Here is a 19,242-nt window from a genome sequence, read left to right as displayed (position 1 = left end):
TTACATTTGAAACCAAGAAGTCAGTAAAGGCCATTATGTTACCCTTATGTTAGACCACTTACAAAATGTTGTTTCCAAGATAGTCTTACAACTAGTAGTGGAGCGGCAGCGGTGCGGTCAGTTGCCCGCAGAGAGCTTTTGGAAGTGTGCAACCCAGTGAGGAGGAGCTAACCCGGAGCGTGACGCAGGTGGAGAGGCTTGAAAACCCAAGTCCTCCCCAAGCGTAGCAGAGCGATGTCTGCAGTTCCCCGCAGGAGACGTGGGGACTGTAGCGGGCCCGGGGGCCAAGCAGGGAGCATCCATCAGTGATCTACGGAGCATAGGCTTTACTGCGGCTTGTTTGTTGCCTGCCTTTGCTGGATTTGCATGCATACTAAAGAGGCTGGTGTGGTGCTTGTAAGGGTGCTATCCTTTTAACTCAGCTCAACCTATATCAGCTGATTGGCGCAGAGTTCAGTCACTCTTCAGTCAGCCGCCAGGAAGCAGTGGGAAGAAGATGGGCGCTCTGGCTCCACTGGTGGATGAAGGTTGTCATTTATGAAGGTACCTGATGAAGCTGGGAGCTGGAGCCTACGGTGTGCCATTTGTCCATGGATAAAGACCGCCAAATCGATCAACGGAAGGCAAGACTTCCACCGTTATCACTGTTATGAGTGCTACCACTGATAATAGCTTATGGACCTCCTCCAAATTAGACATCCTTTTAGTGACATTCCATTGATACTTGTTTATCTGTTGTGTAGAAGAGGAAATGTCCCACAATCAAACCTCTGGCGCTACCTAGGGAGATCAATATTGATCTGCCAAAGCTCACGGGATCTTTGAAGGTAAAATGTCCTATAACCATAAGGTTTGTGGGATTTAGGCTTTTTAGCGGATTAAACTTTCACTGTTTTTGATAGAAATAAGGTTGTTTAAAAAGACCTCCCTTCTGCCTGTAAAAGTTTGTGTTGGAGTTCTATGTCTAGTCAACGTACAGCTCTATCATCCGATCCTTCAAGCATGGTGGAGCATTCTCTAGACGTCAAAAGAACTCTAAGATACTGTCGATAGGGCCCTACATGAATCAGTACCCGACCTGTGAAATCCCTGATCTCTTACTGTCAATGCAGTATGAGGTAACCAATTTCTGAACTGCCATGGTACAGGTTATCACACACCTAACAGTGCTTTTCCTGGCTACCAAAGGCCTCACTCCACAAGGACCAAGGTAATACTGCTGCCTTATTAAGAATTGTACTAATAGAAAGCAAAAAGGGACTGAGATGGCGCCTTTCGAGCATTATGGGACTGGAGTGTGGGCACAGGTGGCTGTTGAACCGTGTAAAGGTCTGCATTAAAAATCGTTCTTTTTTTATTCTAAGTGTAATTTAGGAACCCCAGAAAGAAACAAATACATTTAAAGTGTGTTCCCGGGTCAGACCTGGTGTCCGTAGATATTTGTGAGGTTGTGAAACTGTGAAGATGCTCTCTTGGAGAAATGTTGTGACAGTTGTGTTGATTTTTTTTAAATCTATGAAGATATGCATTTGTTGAGCATCACAAACAGAAATGCTGTATATCGGCTTCATAGACAGTAAATTACTACTTGTCAGTGGATGATAACAAAACACTGTGTCCATGAGGGATGTGAGTCAGATGTCGCGCTACTATTACATCACGGCCATCACACATGTTTAATCGGATGCCACTGATTGAGCATGGTGGGCTCACGCCACGTGTAATGTAGAGTAACTGGGCCTTGTGTGAACTTGACCGGTGCGTGCAGTAGAGGAGAGAGATTCATACAGTCAAAGAAAGTGATGTCTATGGGTTCATTTGAAGGTACTCGTGGGTGACAGATTGTGGGTACAAGGCCTTGCTATGCGGGCCTGTTCTGCAAGGCTTGCTATGTTGGCCTGTTCCACAAGGCTTTGCAATGTGGGCCTGTTCCGCAAGACCTTATAATGGGGGCCTGTTCCGCAAGACCTTGTAATGGGGGTCTGTTCCGTAAGGCCTTGTAATGTGGGCCTGTTCCGTAAGGCCTTGCTATGTGGGTCTGTTCCGTAAGGCCTTGTAATGTGGGCCTGTTCAACAAGCCCTTGTAATATGAACCTGTTCCACAAGGCCTGGTAATGCAGGCCAGTTCCACAAGGCCTGGTAATGTGGGCCTGTTCTACAAGGCCTTGCAATGGGGGCCTGTTCCACAAGGCCTTTTAATGTGAGTCTGTTCCGCAAGGCCTTGCAGTGTAACGCTTTCCATAAGGCCTTGTAATGTGGGCCTGTTCCACAAGGCCTTGCAATGTGAGTCTGTTCCGCAAGGCCTTGCAGTGTAACGCTTTCCATAAGGCCTTGTAATGTGGGCCTGTTCCGCAACGCCTTGCAATGTGGGCCTGTTCCGGAAGTCCTTGTATTGTGGGCCTTTCCCGCTAACTTTGTAATGCGGGCCTGTTCCGCAAGGCCTTGTAATTTGGGCCTGTCCTGCAAGGCCTTGTGATGTGGGCCTGTCCTGCAAGGCCTTGTAATGTGGTCCTGTTCCACAGCGCCTTGTAGGGGTTCATCAGGTTTTTTGCAAAGTGGAAGATCATTAACCTTTTTGTCTCACCAGAGAGGAAACTTCTTAGAAGATCATCGTCGTTCACATGTATTGCATGATCTCTTCAGTAGCATAATTCATGGCTGTAAATATGCCTGGTCAGAATGTTCACACTTAATGATGAAATAAATGTGACATAGCAAGCCTATACAACAACCTCCTCTCCTCTTTAATGTAGACCTTTTCTTTTTCTCTTCTGTCTGTTGCTGCCAGCAGCCCCGGCACTGCGCCTATGCGATGCCCTGGCTCTGATTTCTTTATTTGTTTAGGAACTTGGAAAGGGTTCTTGTGCTCACCTGCCACTGCCTTTTCTTGGTGGCCATCTTTTATTTTTTGTTTTGTTTTTAGGCTTCCATGTTTGTGCGCCATTCGGCCTGCACGCATTGCCAATGCTGTTTTTATTTCATTGACACGTCCTGCATGTGGTTCTTGCATTAGTGGTCATGAGGAGTGGGCACATATAAGGTCTGATTACCTGAAATAAATCCCTGTTATACTACTACATTATTTCCCTTAGCATTGCTGGACCTAAAGGTGCTTCCTTTGGTGTTTTCAGACCGTACTGGGGAGACAGGATAACATATCCCAAATTATAGTGAACTTGTAGGACTTCAGCATCTTTTAAGCGTCCCATGTAGATACGCAATGAGTCGCCACTGCCTTAGCAAGTTCCCTAGCCGTGTGACCCCTACCCATTGCAGACATTCCCTGAGACTCTTGCCATGACCTTCTCTTCACAGGTCCTCAACCCCATGTTCCACAAACCCCATGTATTTTGCTCAGTTTTCAGTGCTCACCTCCTACTGAAGAATGGACCAGCTGTAGATGGCCTCCACTTGTGGGACCGGGTCTAACTGTTAATGCATTTTGTACACTTATTATTATTATTTTATTAAATTTGTTTATTGAGTTTTAACAAACAAGTCATTAACAGTTTAACATGTTTTCTCACTCATGTCCCCCGTACAATTATTTTTGTAATAATCTTTTAACTTTTTTCTCTCTTATTTTCTACTCTCTTTAGAGAAGGTGAACTTTCCGTCATCCGGGTCGCCACGTCGAAGCAGCCCATCCTCAGGTAATAACAACATGCTGCACTTGATACTATTATGTCCTTTGGGTATACATTCAAATAAAGGTCTCTAGGCCACTGAAGTATGAATAAGTTGTGCGTGTTATGTTATTGTGATTTATACAGCGCACCGCTTGCATTTTCATGGTCAAGAAAGCCACGGATTGATCTTTGTTTGAAGTAGTGTCACTGAGGGCCTGATTCATGGACGTGTTTTATAATGGTGCAATCCCGTAGGAAAACGTTCAGTGAATCAGGCCCGAGTCTCTGTTCCCTAGGTCCCTTTCTCAAAAGTGCACGGATCGTATTCTACAGCAGGCTGTTCTCATATGGTAGCTGTTCTGCAATCACTGCATAAATCAGTTGCTGGCTTCTGGCAGGCTGCCAACTGACCCACGATTCGCAGGTGTAGCACATGAATTTATTTAAAAACTGCAAGGCCGTGAAGGTCACAGGAAACTAGGGGTTTACCAAAATTCAGCTCTGAGTAACTATTCGACCGAATTCCAGCTGAAATCAGATATTCGGCTTCGGCCAAATGCTTAAATATCAATGGAAGACGAATTGTTTCCAATAAATAATACATTAAGTACTGCTTTGACTGCAAGCCTGGAATCATTCAGGTGTGACATTAAAAGGATCATTAAACTCAGTCTGCTGTCACTTTTTCGATTGAGTATAGGCTGAGCAGGGGTGTGAAAGTGCAAACAAAGTCCCTTCCCTTCATGTGCTGGCGAAACAGACTTTCATCTGGTGATTTGCTTGGGAGGGGTGAGCTGAATCAAAACTCTCAATATGTTGAATGTATCTCTGGTCTACCCTTTATTTTGCAGTTGAAAACCATTCAGCTGGAACAATAGTTAATGAACTCTCTATTGAAAAATTGTATTTTCTTTAGCTGCTTATTGATTTGCTGATTAACTGGGTGATACATCTGATGGTTTCAGGTTCCAATCACACTGATTCTCAATCCAAATAATATAATGAAGTTGATTAATATGACTGCTGCAGAGATCCCAGGATGTTCCAAACTTAGTAAAATAGCTCAGGGGGTAGTGTGCCTGGAGCAAGTAACTGTATTTAGCCTGCAGGCCAAGGATATAAATAAAGTAAGATGGCTCAGTGGGAAGTGCATCTGCAGAGAGATGTGCTTGTAATATCGAAACATAGGTTACAATTCCTGCCCTCATGTTGCCAAAATGAATACCTTTGAATTGTGCAAAAGTGACAGAACGTGGCAATATATTTGTAACCAAAATGCCCCAGTATGCGGCAGCAGAAATAATTCTTGCAACATTAAAGAGTTAAAAAAGAGGGATTTTTGTGTAATAAAGACAAGGAGACACAAGTTTACAGTTTCGAAACATTGGACCAATGGAAGTACAAGTGGAAAAACATATGTGAAATAAACATGCACATGCCAAGTAAAGATCTAAAAATCTGCACTGTCCCTTCCCTGTAAGGTCAACCGAGAACCATGGAGGACTCAGCAGTCCCTATATATTTTTGTCTGATGTCTTTTACCATGTCCCAAAACACCACAAGCATACCCCCCCCCCCAAAAAAAGAAAGAAAAGTACTATCTATTAATGAAAATACATTTTTCGAATGACTTATCCCCACTCAGTGCCGCAGGTTGAAAGCATGGCTTTAGCATTAAAAACGCTTCTATTCAGTAGCACTTCAGAAGGCAGCAGGGTGCTAATTGATGTAATCATTCCTTTTGTGTTTCAGCGCCTTGCTGGAGCCCGAAGCCTAAAGATGGGCATGTCCACAAGGAACATTTGAAACTACACGTGGGAACATCCCAGTCCTCACAGTGATTGCACACATGCATACTATACCTTTGGGCTAGTCTTAGTTATGTGGGCCCTGCCCAACAAGCCACATTTATGAATGCACAAGAATACAAACGGTGCTGTTACAGAACAGTTTATTTTCTGACAATGAATTCCGTTCATGGTTTACACAAACATCTTCCAAAGACAACAAGGAAACGAAATGTGATGAAGAACGTTTATACATATTTTAAATTATGTTCTTAATGTACCAAGTGTTTTTCTTGTCTACATAACTTTATTTATTAAAAATGCAATTATTTGATATTCGGCCTAATACTTAAATATACGATTTGGTACACCCCTACAGGAAAACCACAAACAATTAAAAGGCACCAAGCAGCAGCACTTTCTTTTAATGCTGTGCTGCTGTTGGAGCACGTTAATCTGACACTTTAACAGGCAGTGTGGCACTCTTGTTTGCTGGAGGACCCCCTCACTTTGCCCCTGAACACCTGTTGTAAGATGCAAGTTCCTGGCAGGGGCTTCTGTATTGACTTATTCAATCCAGTCATAAAATGTCTCTTTAGGCTGGGAGCAGAGCTATACAAAGTTTAAAAATATGCACATTTTCAGAGGGCATTTTTTGGGGTAGCGTAATCCTCAAGTGACCCTTGAGTTCACTAGGAAAAGTTGGCATTTATGCTTCTCATCATTTCACATTGGACAGGTGTGTCACCTTCACTAGCTTCAGCATCACAGTTGCCACAAACTGACAGCCATGGTGGCATCTGCAGCAGGGAACCAAAGATGAAACATTAGATTTTGAACTGGCTTATCTCTCACTGTGTCTGAGCGCCCAGAGAAGATGGAAGTACAGCATAAGGACTCTTGAGGCGTTTTCATGTGTTATTCCCCGAGAAGTCTACTTGAGTCACCAGCAAGCCCTGTGAAGTGAAGGGCAAGTCAGAGTTATTCATAGGAACTACTTTGTTAATTCAATAGTTCTCTGCAGGAGTACACTATAGTGTCTGGGAAGTGAGATTGTGGCACAGTATTTTCCAGTCGGCAGAGGGATAGCTCAGGTGCATCACGCTCACCTTGGAAGCAAGACGCCGCGGAGCAACACAGGTTCAATCCCTGGGTCTATGCTTAGAAACCTCTGGGTATTATGCGTGTTATAAATAACTAATTATTTATTATATTATATATATTCCACTTCTGATGGTGGCAGCCTTCTTGCTGGTTCCTCCTCCTCCTTCCAACATTAAAACAGCTATGGTGTGAACACGTAGGGGCCACAATGAAGGTGCTCTAAAGCCAGGCAGTGGCCATCCTTAGCAAGTCTGGCAAATCCAACCCTGACCCAGAAGATGATTCTTTCCCTTGGTCAGTAACAGTCGGGTGCTATAACCTGAAGGAATTTTAGCACCATTATCTTCCTATTAGTCATTGTGATAGCATTGAATTTTATCAGATTGTGGACAACCTATATCCCGACTACCTTTATTTAAGGTGTGAAGTAAACTTTATAGATCTGAACCATCTACGTCCACCACTACTGAATGTTCTCTCAGCAGCTCCCTGTGCTTGTCATATTGTAAATTTGATCTACTCCAGTAGACCTGATATTTTTTTATCTCAGGGACGTAGTTCACAGATATCTTGTGTGTCCTTTTTAATTATTTAAGCCCTTAGGGATATAAGATATCACATAACAACTGATGCACCGAATGTGACAGCATTCCTGCAGTCTATAAGCAGTGCTTGAATTTCCCCAAAGTAGAATATTCATCTATATATTCAGTATACATACTTTTCGTTCTCACCACCTCCACCGATTGTAAAGTAATTGATGTTTTGGCATTTTATCTATCACCAACACAGCAAATCTTCAGATAAACCGTTGATGCCTCGTCTTCGGCAATGTTTTTGTTAAAATGTTTATTTCGGAAATCGATTCCATAAAACAATATGTTGAGTAAAACGTAATTATACAAGATTCTTGTTGTATAATATAGTAATAACAATAATTAGTACATTTAATTCATTAAATCATATAACATCGTTCCCCTCATAATCGATCAATATTTAGATACAGTTCAAGATAAAATAGTCCATGAAACATGCAATTGGACAGTATAATTAAGATAGAAATGTATCAAAATAATTACATTTAAAACTTGCGCATCATTCACGGGTACTACCTAGAAGAGATAATGAGATCTTATGATGAGTAAATAATCAGTACCTAAATCATTAAAACCTTTTGTAATTTTCCACCAGATAAGAAAACCTATATCACGCAATATAAATTGCAGGAATCTATAATGCTTGATAAAATCCAGCCTTTCACACAATTAGTATTGTATTGCTACATAGATAACATCCACTCTCATCTCGAGGCATTTTATCGCAAAACATCTCTCCACCACTAGTAGAGTAAAACAGTAGAGCTGGACGACATTGACTGAAGTTCCTTAAGGTGAGAATTGAGCAAAAAGTACATGTTCAGATAGAAAACTACTTTGGGCAAAACAATGAAGTGCAATTCGTTTCTTCACTGGAGGGGCAAAAAGGGCAAACATGAACCTTATCTTCAGACCCTGACTACAGAGCCAAAGTTTCCCCCTTAGGCAAACACCCACATCTGAATTGCGTTAGCCATTTTCTGAAGCTAATTTTTGGGATGCACAGCAAGTAATCTCGAGTTTGCATGCAGAGCAAGATAGTAGTGGACCCTATGCTATATTTCCTTTATTCTGCATCCTCTCTCAATTCAGCGGTCATTGATCTAACTTCTGCAAGGTCTCGTATATTCAAGGGTTTTCTTTCGATTTGATTAGTGGATGGAGAGCTTATTAAAATGGGTTTCAAGCTCAACAGGTGAGTGACATATGCAATCCAGGAGGTCATACATTAAAAATATGTGTGACATATATCAATAATTAGAGCCCTAGTTAGAGCAGTGCAATCATTCAACCATATAGATAGCCATAGGTGGAGTAGTTTTCATTTTTCATCACTGATTACCTTTTGGTTCAACTCATTAGGGTTTGAAACGAAGGTGCAGAGTTACAGAGACCTAACATTTGTTCATGAATATAATTTCTGTCCTTTAAAGTTCCTCAGAATAAGCCAATTCCTATATGTCAGAGCCATATAATCCTAGTGCTCTAGAATTTGCTCTCTATATGCAGAGAATTGCACCACTGGGTTGTCTACCTACTTGCCTCATCAAACTGAAATGGGCTACATTAGCTTCAATGATTAGCCATGTTGTCTGTACATGTGGGATATTCCTGTTTATTTCTCATAAACATTTATTCCAAGATAAACGAATTATCTTACATAGTCAAGGTAAGCGCCATTTAGATGTAAACACATTTTTTCTCCACGTTTACTGCTGATTACCAAAACCTTTGATCTAGAGGTGTTTATAGGCCAGTCTTTTCCCTACATGAACTATCCATACTCATTAAAGAGACATAATAGGGCTCTATGAGTTCTTGCCAGAAGGACAGTATTGACGGAATAACTCAGGAGCACGATAGCTATTCCTCCCCTACTGATGGAACAGCAAAGCATCGTTCCACCAATGCCTTATCTAGGGAATTGCTATAGAAGTAGAGAAAGAAGGGAGCTAAACATGCACCTTTTTGGGACCCCCCAGTTCGGACCAAATCTGACACATGCTGACATGGTGCCATGGAGGGAGTATGTGAAATTCAATAAATGGGGGAGGGATCTGATGAGTTTTCAATATCTCCTAAAGTTTTGACCTATTTCCCATGTCAAAGGCTGAGCTAAGCTCCATAAAGGCCAAGTAAAACACAACACAATAAAGGTGGCAATACTTGGCCACTAATATATATATATAGATTCAGGCATTGTTCAATAGTGCCTAATCCATCCCTAAAACTACCAAGTGAGAGCTACCATGTCCTCTTATTTAACCCAAGCATTCACTCTTGCGTAGACCAACCAACTGAACATTTCAGAGGATGCCTCTAATAAGGAGACATCCCTATGAGACTTTAGAGTGTTCCTGTTTCCTTTCTTATAAAGTAGAACAATTAAAGCCTGTATCCAGTTAGGAGGGATTATGTACGTATATATCAAATTATATTACAATGTCTTGTCAACATAAGAGCACCGAACTCTGGATTGCACTTAAAAATGTCCAAAGGGACAGAGTCAGGGCCTGGACATTTAATTGTTGCATTGGCCTAATCATGGTTATAACTTCTGTTCTACTAAATTCATGCTCAGATCTTGCTAACTCATGGCAAGCACGGAGTATTTCCTCATTGAGTGCTATTATCCTAGTACAGCTGAAGTTATAAAACCCTTGAAAAAAAGACTATCCACACCTGTGACAAAATGTGGACTTCTGTCTTTCTGTCTGTGTAGGATGAGACCATATCCACCAACTCCAAAAAACCTCAGTTTGTCTCATAACGCAGCTGCCTGCTGTAATTCAGACGATGAAGATTCTGTCCAGTCAGTCTTGCCTCGTTTGCATGTCTGTTTAAAAGGAGAGCGCTTACATGATATTGAGGAGCATCCTTGGTATCTGATTTGAGGACAGACAACAGATCGCCCTTTGCGGAGCAACACGCCGCAGAAACCAGTCACTCAGTGTTTGCAAAGTTATGTTCCTTGGTCGTCTAACCAACTGTACAAATACAGATTGTATCTTATTCAACAAAGTAATAAATGGAAAACATATTGTGTTATCATCTCCCTCTTCTCCTGGACATATATTTATCTCAGACCTGGCGAAACATATATATTCCAGCCATAAACGTTTCTAAATTTAGGGTACAACAAAGGTTTTTGCTATTGTTAGTGATTATATCAATATCTGGTATACCTTTCATTAAAACTCCTGGAAGGATGTAAGAGATTATAAGATTTAACTGAATTACTATTGGATGATGGTCACTCTCTGACCATTTCTTCACATAGAAATCTGAAACCAAGTCTTCCTAAATATATACTATTCTATAATAGAGGACATTCTTGTATCCCTAAATGTAATGTGTCCTGGTGTGTCTGATATACGGTTCCCATTAAAGGCACACAATGATCATTCCATTAAGAAATGAGCAGACAACGGTGCCGGTGCTTCCGTGCACCCAGCGCAACATTTTCTGCCGCCTGACATCCCGGGCTTGTCCTGTGGCACCGGGATCTTAGGCGGCGGAAGCAGTGTTACGGGGTTGGCAGCAACCCTCTGGTGGCACTGATGGGTTACCGCCAACCTCATAATGAAGCCCATTGGGCCTCATTACGACCCAGGCGTTAAGGGGTTAACGGCGCCGTAAAAGGTTGCGGCCCTGTTAACCCCTTAACGGCTTACTACGAGGTCCCTTTGCGGCTCCCGACCTTAACGGCTGGTCTGTACCAGCCGTTAAGGTAGGGACCCGCAAAGGGACTTTGAAGGTAATTGCGGTACCGTAATTAGTGCCTTCCCCATTCCCATTGAGCCCTATGGGGCAAAAATAGGAATGGGGAAGGGTCAACGGTAAATGGGGAATTACCGCCCCGCCAACCTTGGAATGTGGTGGTAATTCCCCATTTCACCATGGCGGATTCGGTAAGTTACTGCTGTTAATAGCGCCATTGGTTAACGCCAGGGTTGTAATGTGGCCCATTGTCTCTGACTCAGTTTGATTATGTGATGTTTTGACAACTTTATTATTTTAACTTCCAGTCACATAATAAACACCCATAGAATCAGAGCAGCATGTAAATGACAATTGTGCTTAAAGACACACTTAAACCTTTGTCTCGTGTAAAGACACGAGTATGTTATTTTATGTGTATGTTGATTGGTATTTGTAAATCACATATCTACCCTAGTGAGTACATCCATCAACCATACTAAGCCAGTGAGAGTTGCAGCTTTAACCCCATATATGTTGACAGCATGAGGAGCAGCCGTGTGTGGTGGCAACAGTGTGCACAGACCTGCGCATCCTGACATGTCATGGGCGTGTTAGAACTTATTTAAGCTTGGGGACTTAGTTGTTTTACAAATTTAGCACTGCCCAGTAGGGATTGCTTACTTCAACAGTTGGCTTTCCCCATCTAATTTTTTGTTCAATGTCATAATGATGTTCAGGAGGATCAGCCTCCCAATTTTGCATCAAATACCCACTTTTTATAAGCTGTGAAAAATGAATAACCTTAAACAACAGAGTTCAAAAAAGCTTTAAATATGTCTAATGGGGTGATGTACATGGTTTTAGATGGAGCATTATAATAATTAACTAATATCGTTCACTGCTACTTTAATTGTAACGATTTGTGATAGTACCGACAGCTTGACAAGGCAGGAGGGACAATATACCACATTTCCTGAAAAATAATATCATGGCTAGATATATATGTATGAAGGCCATCCAGTTCCAGTTAGACTCCCTAACCTGCTTCAATCCGTGGCAGTAATATGCACATTCCTTCAAAGATTTGAATCATGGTCGAAACTCTTATACTTTTATGAAGTAGGGTTGTAGAGTTTGCAATATTGCCTGCAGATGATGCAGAACTATTGGTTGTAGTATTAGTGGGCAAAACTAGGATGGTTGCAAGAGTTGACCATTTCGGCATTCAGGCAAATCCTGAGTTGAGGATAGGTGAGCTGCAGCCCTTATTAAATCTCCCATTTTAGTATTTTTGAGTGATTTCAATATATGGTTTGATAGTGCAGTAAATTCTTTAACTTCATTAACTCGCAACCTACTGGTTTTTGCCCATTGATCTCTGTGCCTGCACATGAGCATGGTCATTGGCTGGATCAAATCTTTTCCCACTCAACTATAAACATGAATTTACCTGGTCATATAGATTGGTCTGATCGTATTCTTATAAATGTTGAAATCCCATTACAAATAGGTTCTCAATTAATACGCTGCTATTGGTAAGATACTAATGTGTTCATGGGAACGGGTTGCACCGAGTTCCATGAACTCCTCTTTCCTACATGTTGCAAAATCTAGATGAGGTGTTTTCTCATTTTAATGCAAATTTGACAAGTGCACTAACCCATATTGCTCCACGAAAATGTATAGTTGTAATCAAATGCAAACCATTGAATCCATTGCTCTGTCTACATTTGGAAAATATGAAGAAAAATACTGCTAACAAAATGTTAGAAAATGAATGGATGTTTACTTACGGTGACCTGGAAAAGGCCACTAATGTGGCATCTCTACCAAATGACAAACTGGCAGGTAAAGCTGCTAACATTGTAATATTAAGCTTTCCTTCTTTTATATTATATTTTAAAATCATCCTGCTTCAGAAAGCTCTACCCCTCATTTGTTGAATCTCTCACATCTTTATTCTCCAAGATTTCCACACTTCATTTGGCTGTGGAAATATAGGAATTAACCTTAACTGACATTCCTCCCTTTCCAGAAACTACTATTGCAACTTGCTTGACATCTGAATTCTCTATGCCGGCAGAATCCCAATGGAAGGAGTTAAGTACATCAGGCAAGGAATCGGGGTCATGACCCAAGAGCTGCAAATAGCCTCAAAGCAATTTGTTCTGGTTTCCTTATCAACCTGATATGTGTACTTAATTTGTCCTGGGTTCAAGTTCCTGCAGCCTTAAAGACAGCTGTAGTAAAGCCCTGCCAAAAGACCTTCATTGGCCCCCAATACTGCGTCCAATTTCGGGCCCATCCTTGTATAGGCAAATTGTTGGAGAAAAAGGTGGCAGCTGAGTTGGAAGTTATCTGAGCAACTGGGCCTTCCCCACAGGCATTGAGCAAACCTTTGCCACATTATGCATGGAATATGTATTTATAAGCATGCTGGATGATCGCTTGGAAATTGCACACAGGGGAGGAGCTGCTACCTTATTCTTCTAGTTCACTTCATTATCTTCAATAGTTGACCATGGTAGACTCCTGGATTTATTATCCCTACACGGCTTCCATAGTCTAATGTAGTCTTATGTAGTCTAATGTATTTGACCTGCAGTGTCCCTAAGGGCCCCACAGTGTCACCTTTATTGTGACACCTTTAGTGGATTTGGTGCACTTGTTTGGGTTCTAATTTTACACATATGTGGCCAATACACAGATTTTCTATCATCTGTTTGATTGCAGCAGTTATCATACAGCTTCTAACTTTAAAGTGAATTCAAGCAATGAACTACCGAACGTGTCTAAACCATTTAAAACGTAACATTAGTAGAGCTCAGATACTATTGGTAAATTATTAGATACCCCAGTGGTCTTAACATCTCTGGTTTTCCTGCTTGGGACGAAGGATGTGGACAGGAACCTTGGCATAAAAATTGGTATAAAAAAAGTTTGAGGCTTTTTGATTTGCGTGTGAGACCATTTTTGGCTCTAAAACAACCTTTTTGGATAGGAAGCACCCCTGAGCATTTGCGCTTGTTGAATTGGTTGAAATTCCCTGTTCACCGTCTTACTTGTAGTAGTGGTGGGAGATTGTATTGCCAAGTCTCTAGACTGTGTAACTCTCTATCCTTGACTCTGGGGGCAACTCAAGCACATTTGAAGTTTTGTAAGCTCCTAAAAACTTGACTCTGTCCTTCTAACTTTCGCTTTTTGTATCTTTGTCACCTCTGGAAGGGTCTCTGGTCTGTATAGTGACAAGACGAGGTAAGGCAAACATTTGCACTCAGCAAATATTAAATAAATAGAAATAGAAAAGCAGTGCTAGAAGAGCAGAACTGTGTTGGCCAATCCAGAAGGTGAAACAAAGTAACAGAGAGGGAGAAACAAGAAGAGATGCAAGATAACAGACCCCCAGCTGGCTAAGCCAAAAGGTCCAAGCCGAGGCCATAGGAAGTGGAAAAAGGTGGATACTGTGTCAGGTAGACCAGAGCTTAAGAGAAGCCAGGTTCAGAAGCGTGACAAGGAGAGGAAGCTTACTGAAAACATATGCCCAAAGACTGACAGTGGCCAACCCTTACCAGAGCATTTAGAGTAACGCTAGCTATGGGCTTGTAGCCCAGCCCCTGGTAGGAGATGTGAGGCTACTACCCCAAATTAAGAACTAGTACAAACCTAGAAGGAGGAGAGAAAATCCTTTCCAAAAGTATTCAGTAATGTGGGAAAATACCTACGAGCATCATCTCAAGCAGAAACCCCTGCATCTGTAACATATTGTCTGATTGAATGCAAGGCCTTTTATTAAATGATAGACTTCACAATATTATTTACATTGAAATAAGTGATTAATGTTCTACCAAACAATGTAAAAAAGGAAATCTCGCCAGGCACTTTTATCTAAAAAATATATTTATGAATGCTAACAGTACTTATTGTAACTTCAACTACATGTTTTGTAATTTGCACAGATATGAACCAAGTGCTGTCACAGAAGGCACACGAATCACTCCAACTCTGAGGCGGTTCAAGGGATTTTTTTAGCTGTTTATCTTTGGTGTTGCTTACTCTCAATCTTGTGTATTTACTTTTCATTGACACTGGTTCAGCACGCTCCAGTTTATTTGTACATAGATGTTTGTTTTGTTGTCAAGGGTACCCCTTAAGATTCCAGGCTCCACATGCATGTGTATAATTCACCCCTTTCTGTGCCCAGCAGGACTCTTGGTGGAGCTGTGGAGGAAGGAGGGACTCATGTGCTGTTGGTCATTAAACCTGCTTGGGTAATTTACCTTGTCTCATGTGTGGTCCTTATCCCCCTCTCTCATCTTATTTAGCACCTCCTCCCTAACCCAGGCATCCCTTACCCCCAGTAACTAGATATATAATGTTGACCCCCTACTGTCTAATGTCTGTCTTGTACTAGGGACGAGGACCTAAAGGTAGATGTGCCTTCTCTAGCTTATCCTCCTAACTTTCCCTACTCTACTCTATCCAGGTATTAGTGTTCTACTGGGATTTGGGAAATGTGCCTTACAGACACACTGTTGGATCCAGTCCCCCTTCTGTCATGCTCACTCCTCTCTCTCTCTCCTACTTTTCCTTCACTCTACCTGCTTCTCCTCACCCCCCCCCCCCTCCAATCTTCAGGCCCTGCAATGTCTTCCACTCCACCTAGGCCTCGCTTCCACCCTTTGATATTACTCCTTCCTCCACTAGAGTACCATTGCCTCCCCAACACTACTACTCCCTCCTCCACATGCTACACCTCCTCCCTCCAACTACTACTCACCCACTCTTCTTTCACACCATACCCTTCACATTCATTCCTCACACTAACCTTTCTAACCACACTAGCCACACTAACATGCACACTCACACTGCAATACCACTTCCACTCAACAACCAATACCTCACCTGCTCCTGAAAATGCAACCACACTCCACCTCTCCTTCCTTCCTCCTTCTGGTCCCCCTTTGACCTCACCTGAATAACCAACACTTTCTACTTCCTGTTGCCCTTTATATGCCTCTCCCTCTTCTGGGATTGGATCTCTGCCCCTCGAAAATCTTGCCCTGTCTTCCCCACTGGGGGTGGGTTGAAGAAACAAAAAGTCATAAGTAGCGGGTTAAGCCCCATCCACTTTCTGTGCGAGGGACCACCACAAAAAACAATGGTGGCTGAGAAGACAACAGTTTTTTCAGTTGACTTCTCCCCATTTAAAAGCATTCTAAAGTTCTAAGGGCTTTTCAAAGCAAGTCCTAATGTGGCGTTAAGGGCTAGGTTGGGGGCAGGGGCAGCTTAACGGATGGTAGCCCAAATTAAACAGCCCTAGTGAAGCAAGGGTGATTAACGGGGTTCCGGGCCGTTACCCCCGTTCCAGCCCTTTGAATGGGGTGTTAATGCAATTAGCACCCAGGTTACAAAAGCAGTAAACCAGCTAGCTAAAAAATATTTTCATTCATTGAACGGGGCACCGCAAACGTTCCATTATGAATGAAAATACTGACCCATATTGGCCGACATGGTTGTAGAGGGTGGGGCTCTGTATGGAGCCCCCCTTCTATTACCATTGTGGCCGGAAAAGGGAGGAGGGAAGCTGTTGCGGCGGTGATGCCGCCGCTGTACCATTGAGGTAAGTGGGGCAGGGAAAGGAAAAAAGACAAAAATGGGAGTGTGGGGGAAGATGGCAGCCTGCGGTGGGGGAGGCAGCCTGCGGGTTCTGTGGAACGCGGGCTGCGATCAGATATTTCAGCCCTCGATCCATGGAACCTGATTGGCTGCGCCACCCGCCCCTGGAGCTAATGGAACAGATGTCCCATTATCCTACTTCAAAAGAGATGCTGGAAAAAAGGAATTGATTAAGAAGACTTGAAACTGATTCTTATCTTGTTTTAATAACAATAAGGTTTAAAGTTAATTTAAATCTGCTGAAAATGTAGAAGCACATAAAATGCCATGCCATGGCCACCCAATGCACCATAACAAAAAAGAGCATACGTGCACGATTGCGATTTTAGGCCACACCCATACATATTAAGATTATTGGCAATTAGTGAAGGCTTACAACTAAAATATGAAAACGTTGCATACGTACATTTTAGGGAAATGAGATGAATCGAGATGCTTTGAACACACTAAGAGACCCATAGACATGTAAGATAATGAGCTATGTTATAACATTGTGGCATTAGTCTGTCTTTGCACCGTATTCCCCTTTTCAGTGATATCACTTGAAACCGGATTCCCAACATACTTTTATATGCTATCTGGGATTAAATGTATTCCCATGAAAAAGTCTAAATCCCAGATAGCATTTACAACTATTTTGGGAGCCCTGTTGAAATTGATATCAATGAAAAGTAGAATATAGTGCAATGTGTATGTACATTATAATTAAAACTGACACTCTATCCCTATCATAGTATTGGGATTTTCTCCTGCAGTTTGGGTTCCTTGTAAACTTTAGACATCACAAATTGGATGTGGAATAACAAGTTATATGATTGGTGTCTGCTGCCATAGTCAATAAAGTAACTGAAATCTATTCCTTAATAAACACATCAAACTGGGGGGTGGGGAGAATGAACTGGATTCCTTGAAAATAGTAAGTGAGTTAGTTCCATACAGCCCCAACATCCCACAAGCAACAAACATCCTGAGAAACCAAAGCCTTTACAATTATTTGCAGCACATGCAGTATCATAGAAGAGTGTTGAGAATCACGTTTCAGATTTAACCTCAGTAAACAATTTCATTATTTCACTTTATTCTGAGAACTGCTTCTCCTTTTGATAGCAGTGTGGATATGAGTTTCAAGGAGGACTGATCATGTGCTGTAGATCGTTTGCATTTTTTGTGAAACATTCAAAGTCAATGTGTGGCCCTAAATATAGAGAAAAGTAAATAGTTAAACTTGGTTTAGATTGTGGTGCCGATTGAAGTCACATTGCAATTGAAGTGGGAGATCGCCTATCACATTATTTTGATACCATTTTATTGGATAAACTATTTTTTTTATTGTAAACCAGTTTTTTTCTTTTCTCCAAATGTGCGTGTGTGTGTGGTGTTTTTACATCCGAAATTATGAATGATTAAACTGAGCGTGTCTGAGAATGAAAAATAAAATTTAAATTCTATATGTTGACTGTTCTGATCTTCGGTGGTGGGATTTTAAGCTTTCCTGAATATGGTGTCACCAAATAGATATGTTTAAAAAATCAAACAGGTCAAGAGAGGTTTGGTATAGGGGTTGCCTTGGTTGCAGCGTGACCAACAAGTGGACATATCATTAAAAGAGGAAGGGAAGCCACTTTTAAATACCTGTGAGTGACTTGCAGAACACTGTCGTGGGTAGAGGCTGAGGAGGTTTTGAGAGTAGACTGCTTCTAGTGGCTTCTGCCTTCCTTCTATGGCTGAACGTTGACCCCTACCCCCTGTATTCTTCCCACATGAGAAATCTTCAATTTCTGGGCCAGAACTGTAGATACCTCTGGATCATCTAACTCAGTTGGGTATGTTCGGATCCAGCTGATTCCTAAGAATCGTCTGGCCCTTCCTGCAGGGTTTCCAGGTTTAGGAACTCAAGTTCTATTCCCAGCTCCCAAGTGTCTCTAACAATGGGTTCAGTGGCTGCCATGACCCATTAATACTCTGCCTCAGATCTTCTGTCCATTTCTTCCCGTGGGTGGCCTCTAAATCGGGGCCTGAACAATCTCTCAATGACACTACATGACACAGATGGCCTCAAAAATACTTGAATGCCAAAGATTAGTTCATGCTTGTTTCTTTTAAATCTGGTCAATAATATTAGAATGCAATAGCAGCAGGGTGAAATGTGGCACATTAAGGTTCACCCGTCTCGTCTCCCATGGTGGTCCTGCTTTCCGAAACTCCTAAACCACGCTATCTACAACTGGCTATCACCAAATACTCCCCCCCCCCCCAGATCTTTACGCTCCTCCGGTGCCAACTCTGTATATCAAGTGCTTCTTTAAACATCGAGCTGATGGGTGATCTCTTTCCTCGGCTGACTCCCTCCTCTGGAACAGCCTCCCCCTTCCTCTCCGTCTTAAGCCGTATCTCCTCAAATTCCGGAAGCTCCACAAGACTTCCCTTTTCACCTCCTCTTTCCCCCTCTCCCTCCCTTGCTAAACCCCAAAGTTGCTGATATTGGTGACCAGGGCCCTTATGTGTTCTTCTGGGTCCATGCCCCGCCCCACCCCCATTAGTCTTACGGCCACTCCCAGCACTTGCCGTTTGACTCCCACTAGCCTGTGCTATCTCACAGGCCTGCACGTGTTGTTTTTGTCGGTTGACCACTCTTACCAATTGACCTCTGCCTGTCACTTAATAGTTGCTTGCAACTTATTCCCTCGCACTTCCCTTCATGGCAGACCTAGCACTTAACCCCCCCTCCAACCCCCCCATCCCATTTCT

The 19,242-nt window shown here is 42.3% G+C and overlaps 1 protein-coding gene across 1 annotated transcript in view; it reads left to right on the top strand.

Annotated features, from left to right (window-relative positions):
• The window catches only part of MTUS2 (microtubule associated scaffold protein 2), a 1,571,269-nt gene that overhangs the window by 950,581 nt on the left and 601,446 nt on the right, over positions 1–19,242 (top strand). Inside the window, exon 5 of the mRNA XM_069639493.1 lies at positions 3,600–3,653. Within this exon, the coding sequence (XP_069495594.1) occupies positions 3,600–3,653 (54 nt within the window). The remainder of the gene's footprint in view (positions 1–3,599; positions 3,654–19,242) is intronic.

The sequence above is a fragment of the Ambystoma mexicanum genome, chromosome 7q, assembly GCF_040938575.1.
Source record: "Ambystoma mexicanum isolate Mex_15411 chromosome 7q, UKY_AmexF1_1, whole genome shotgun sequence".
NCBI classification, from domain to species: Eukaryota; Metazoa; Chordata; class Amphibia; order Caudata; family Ambystomatidae; genus Ambystoma; species Ambystoma mexicanum.
This window is presented reverse-complemented; position numbering and strand designations above follow the sequence as displayed.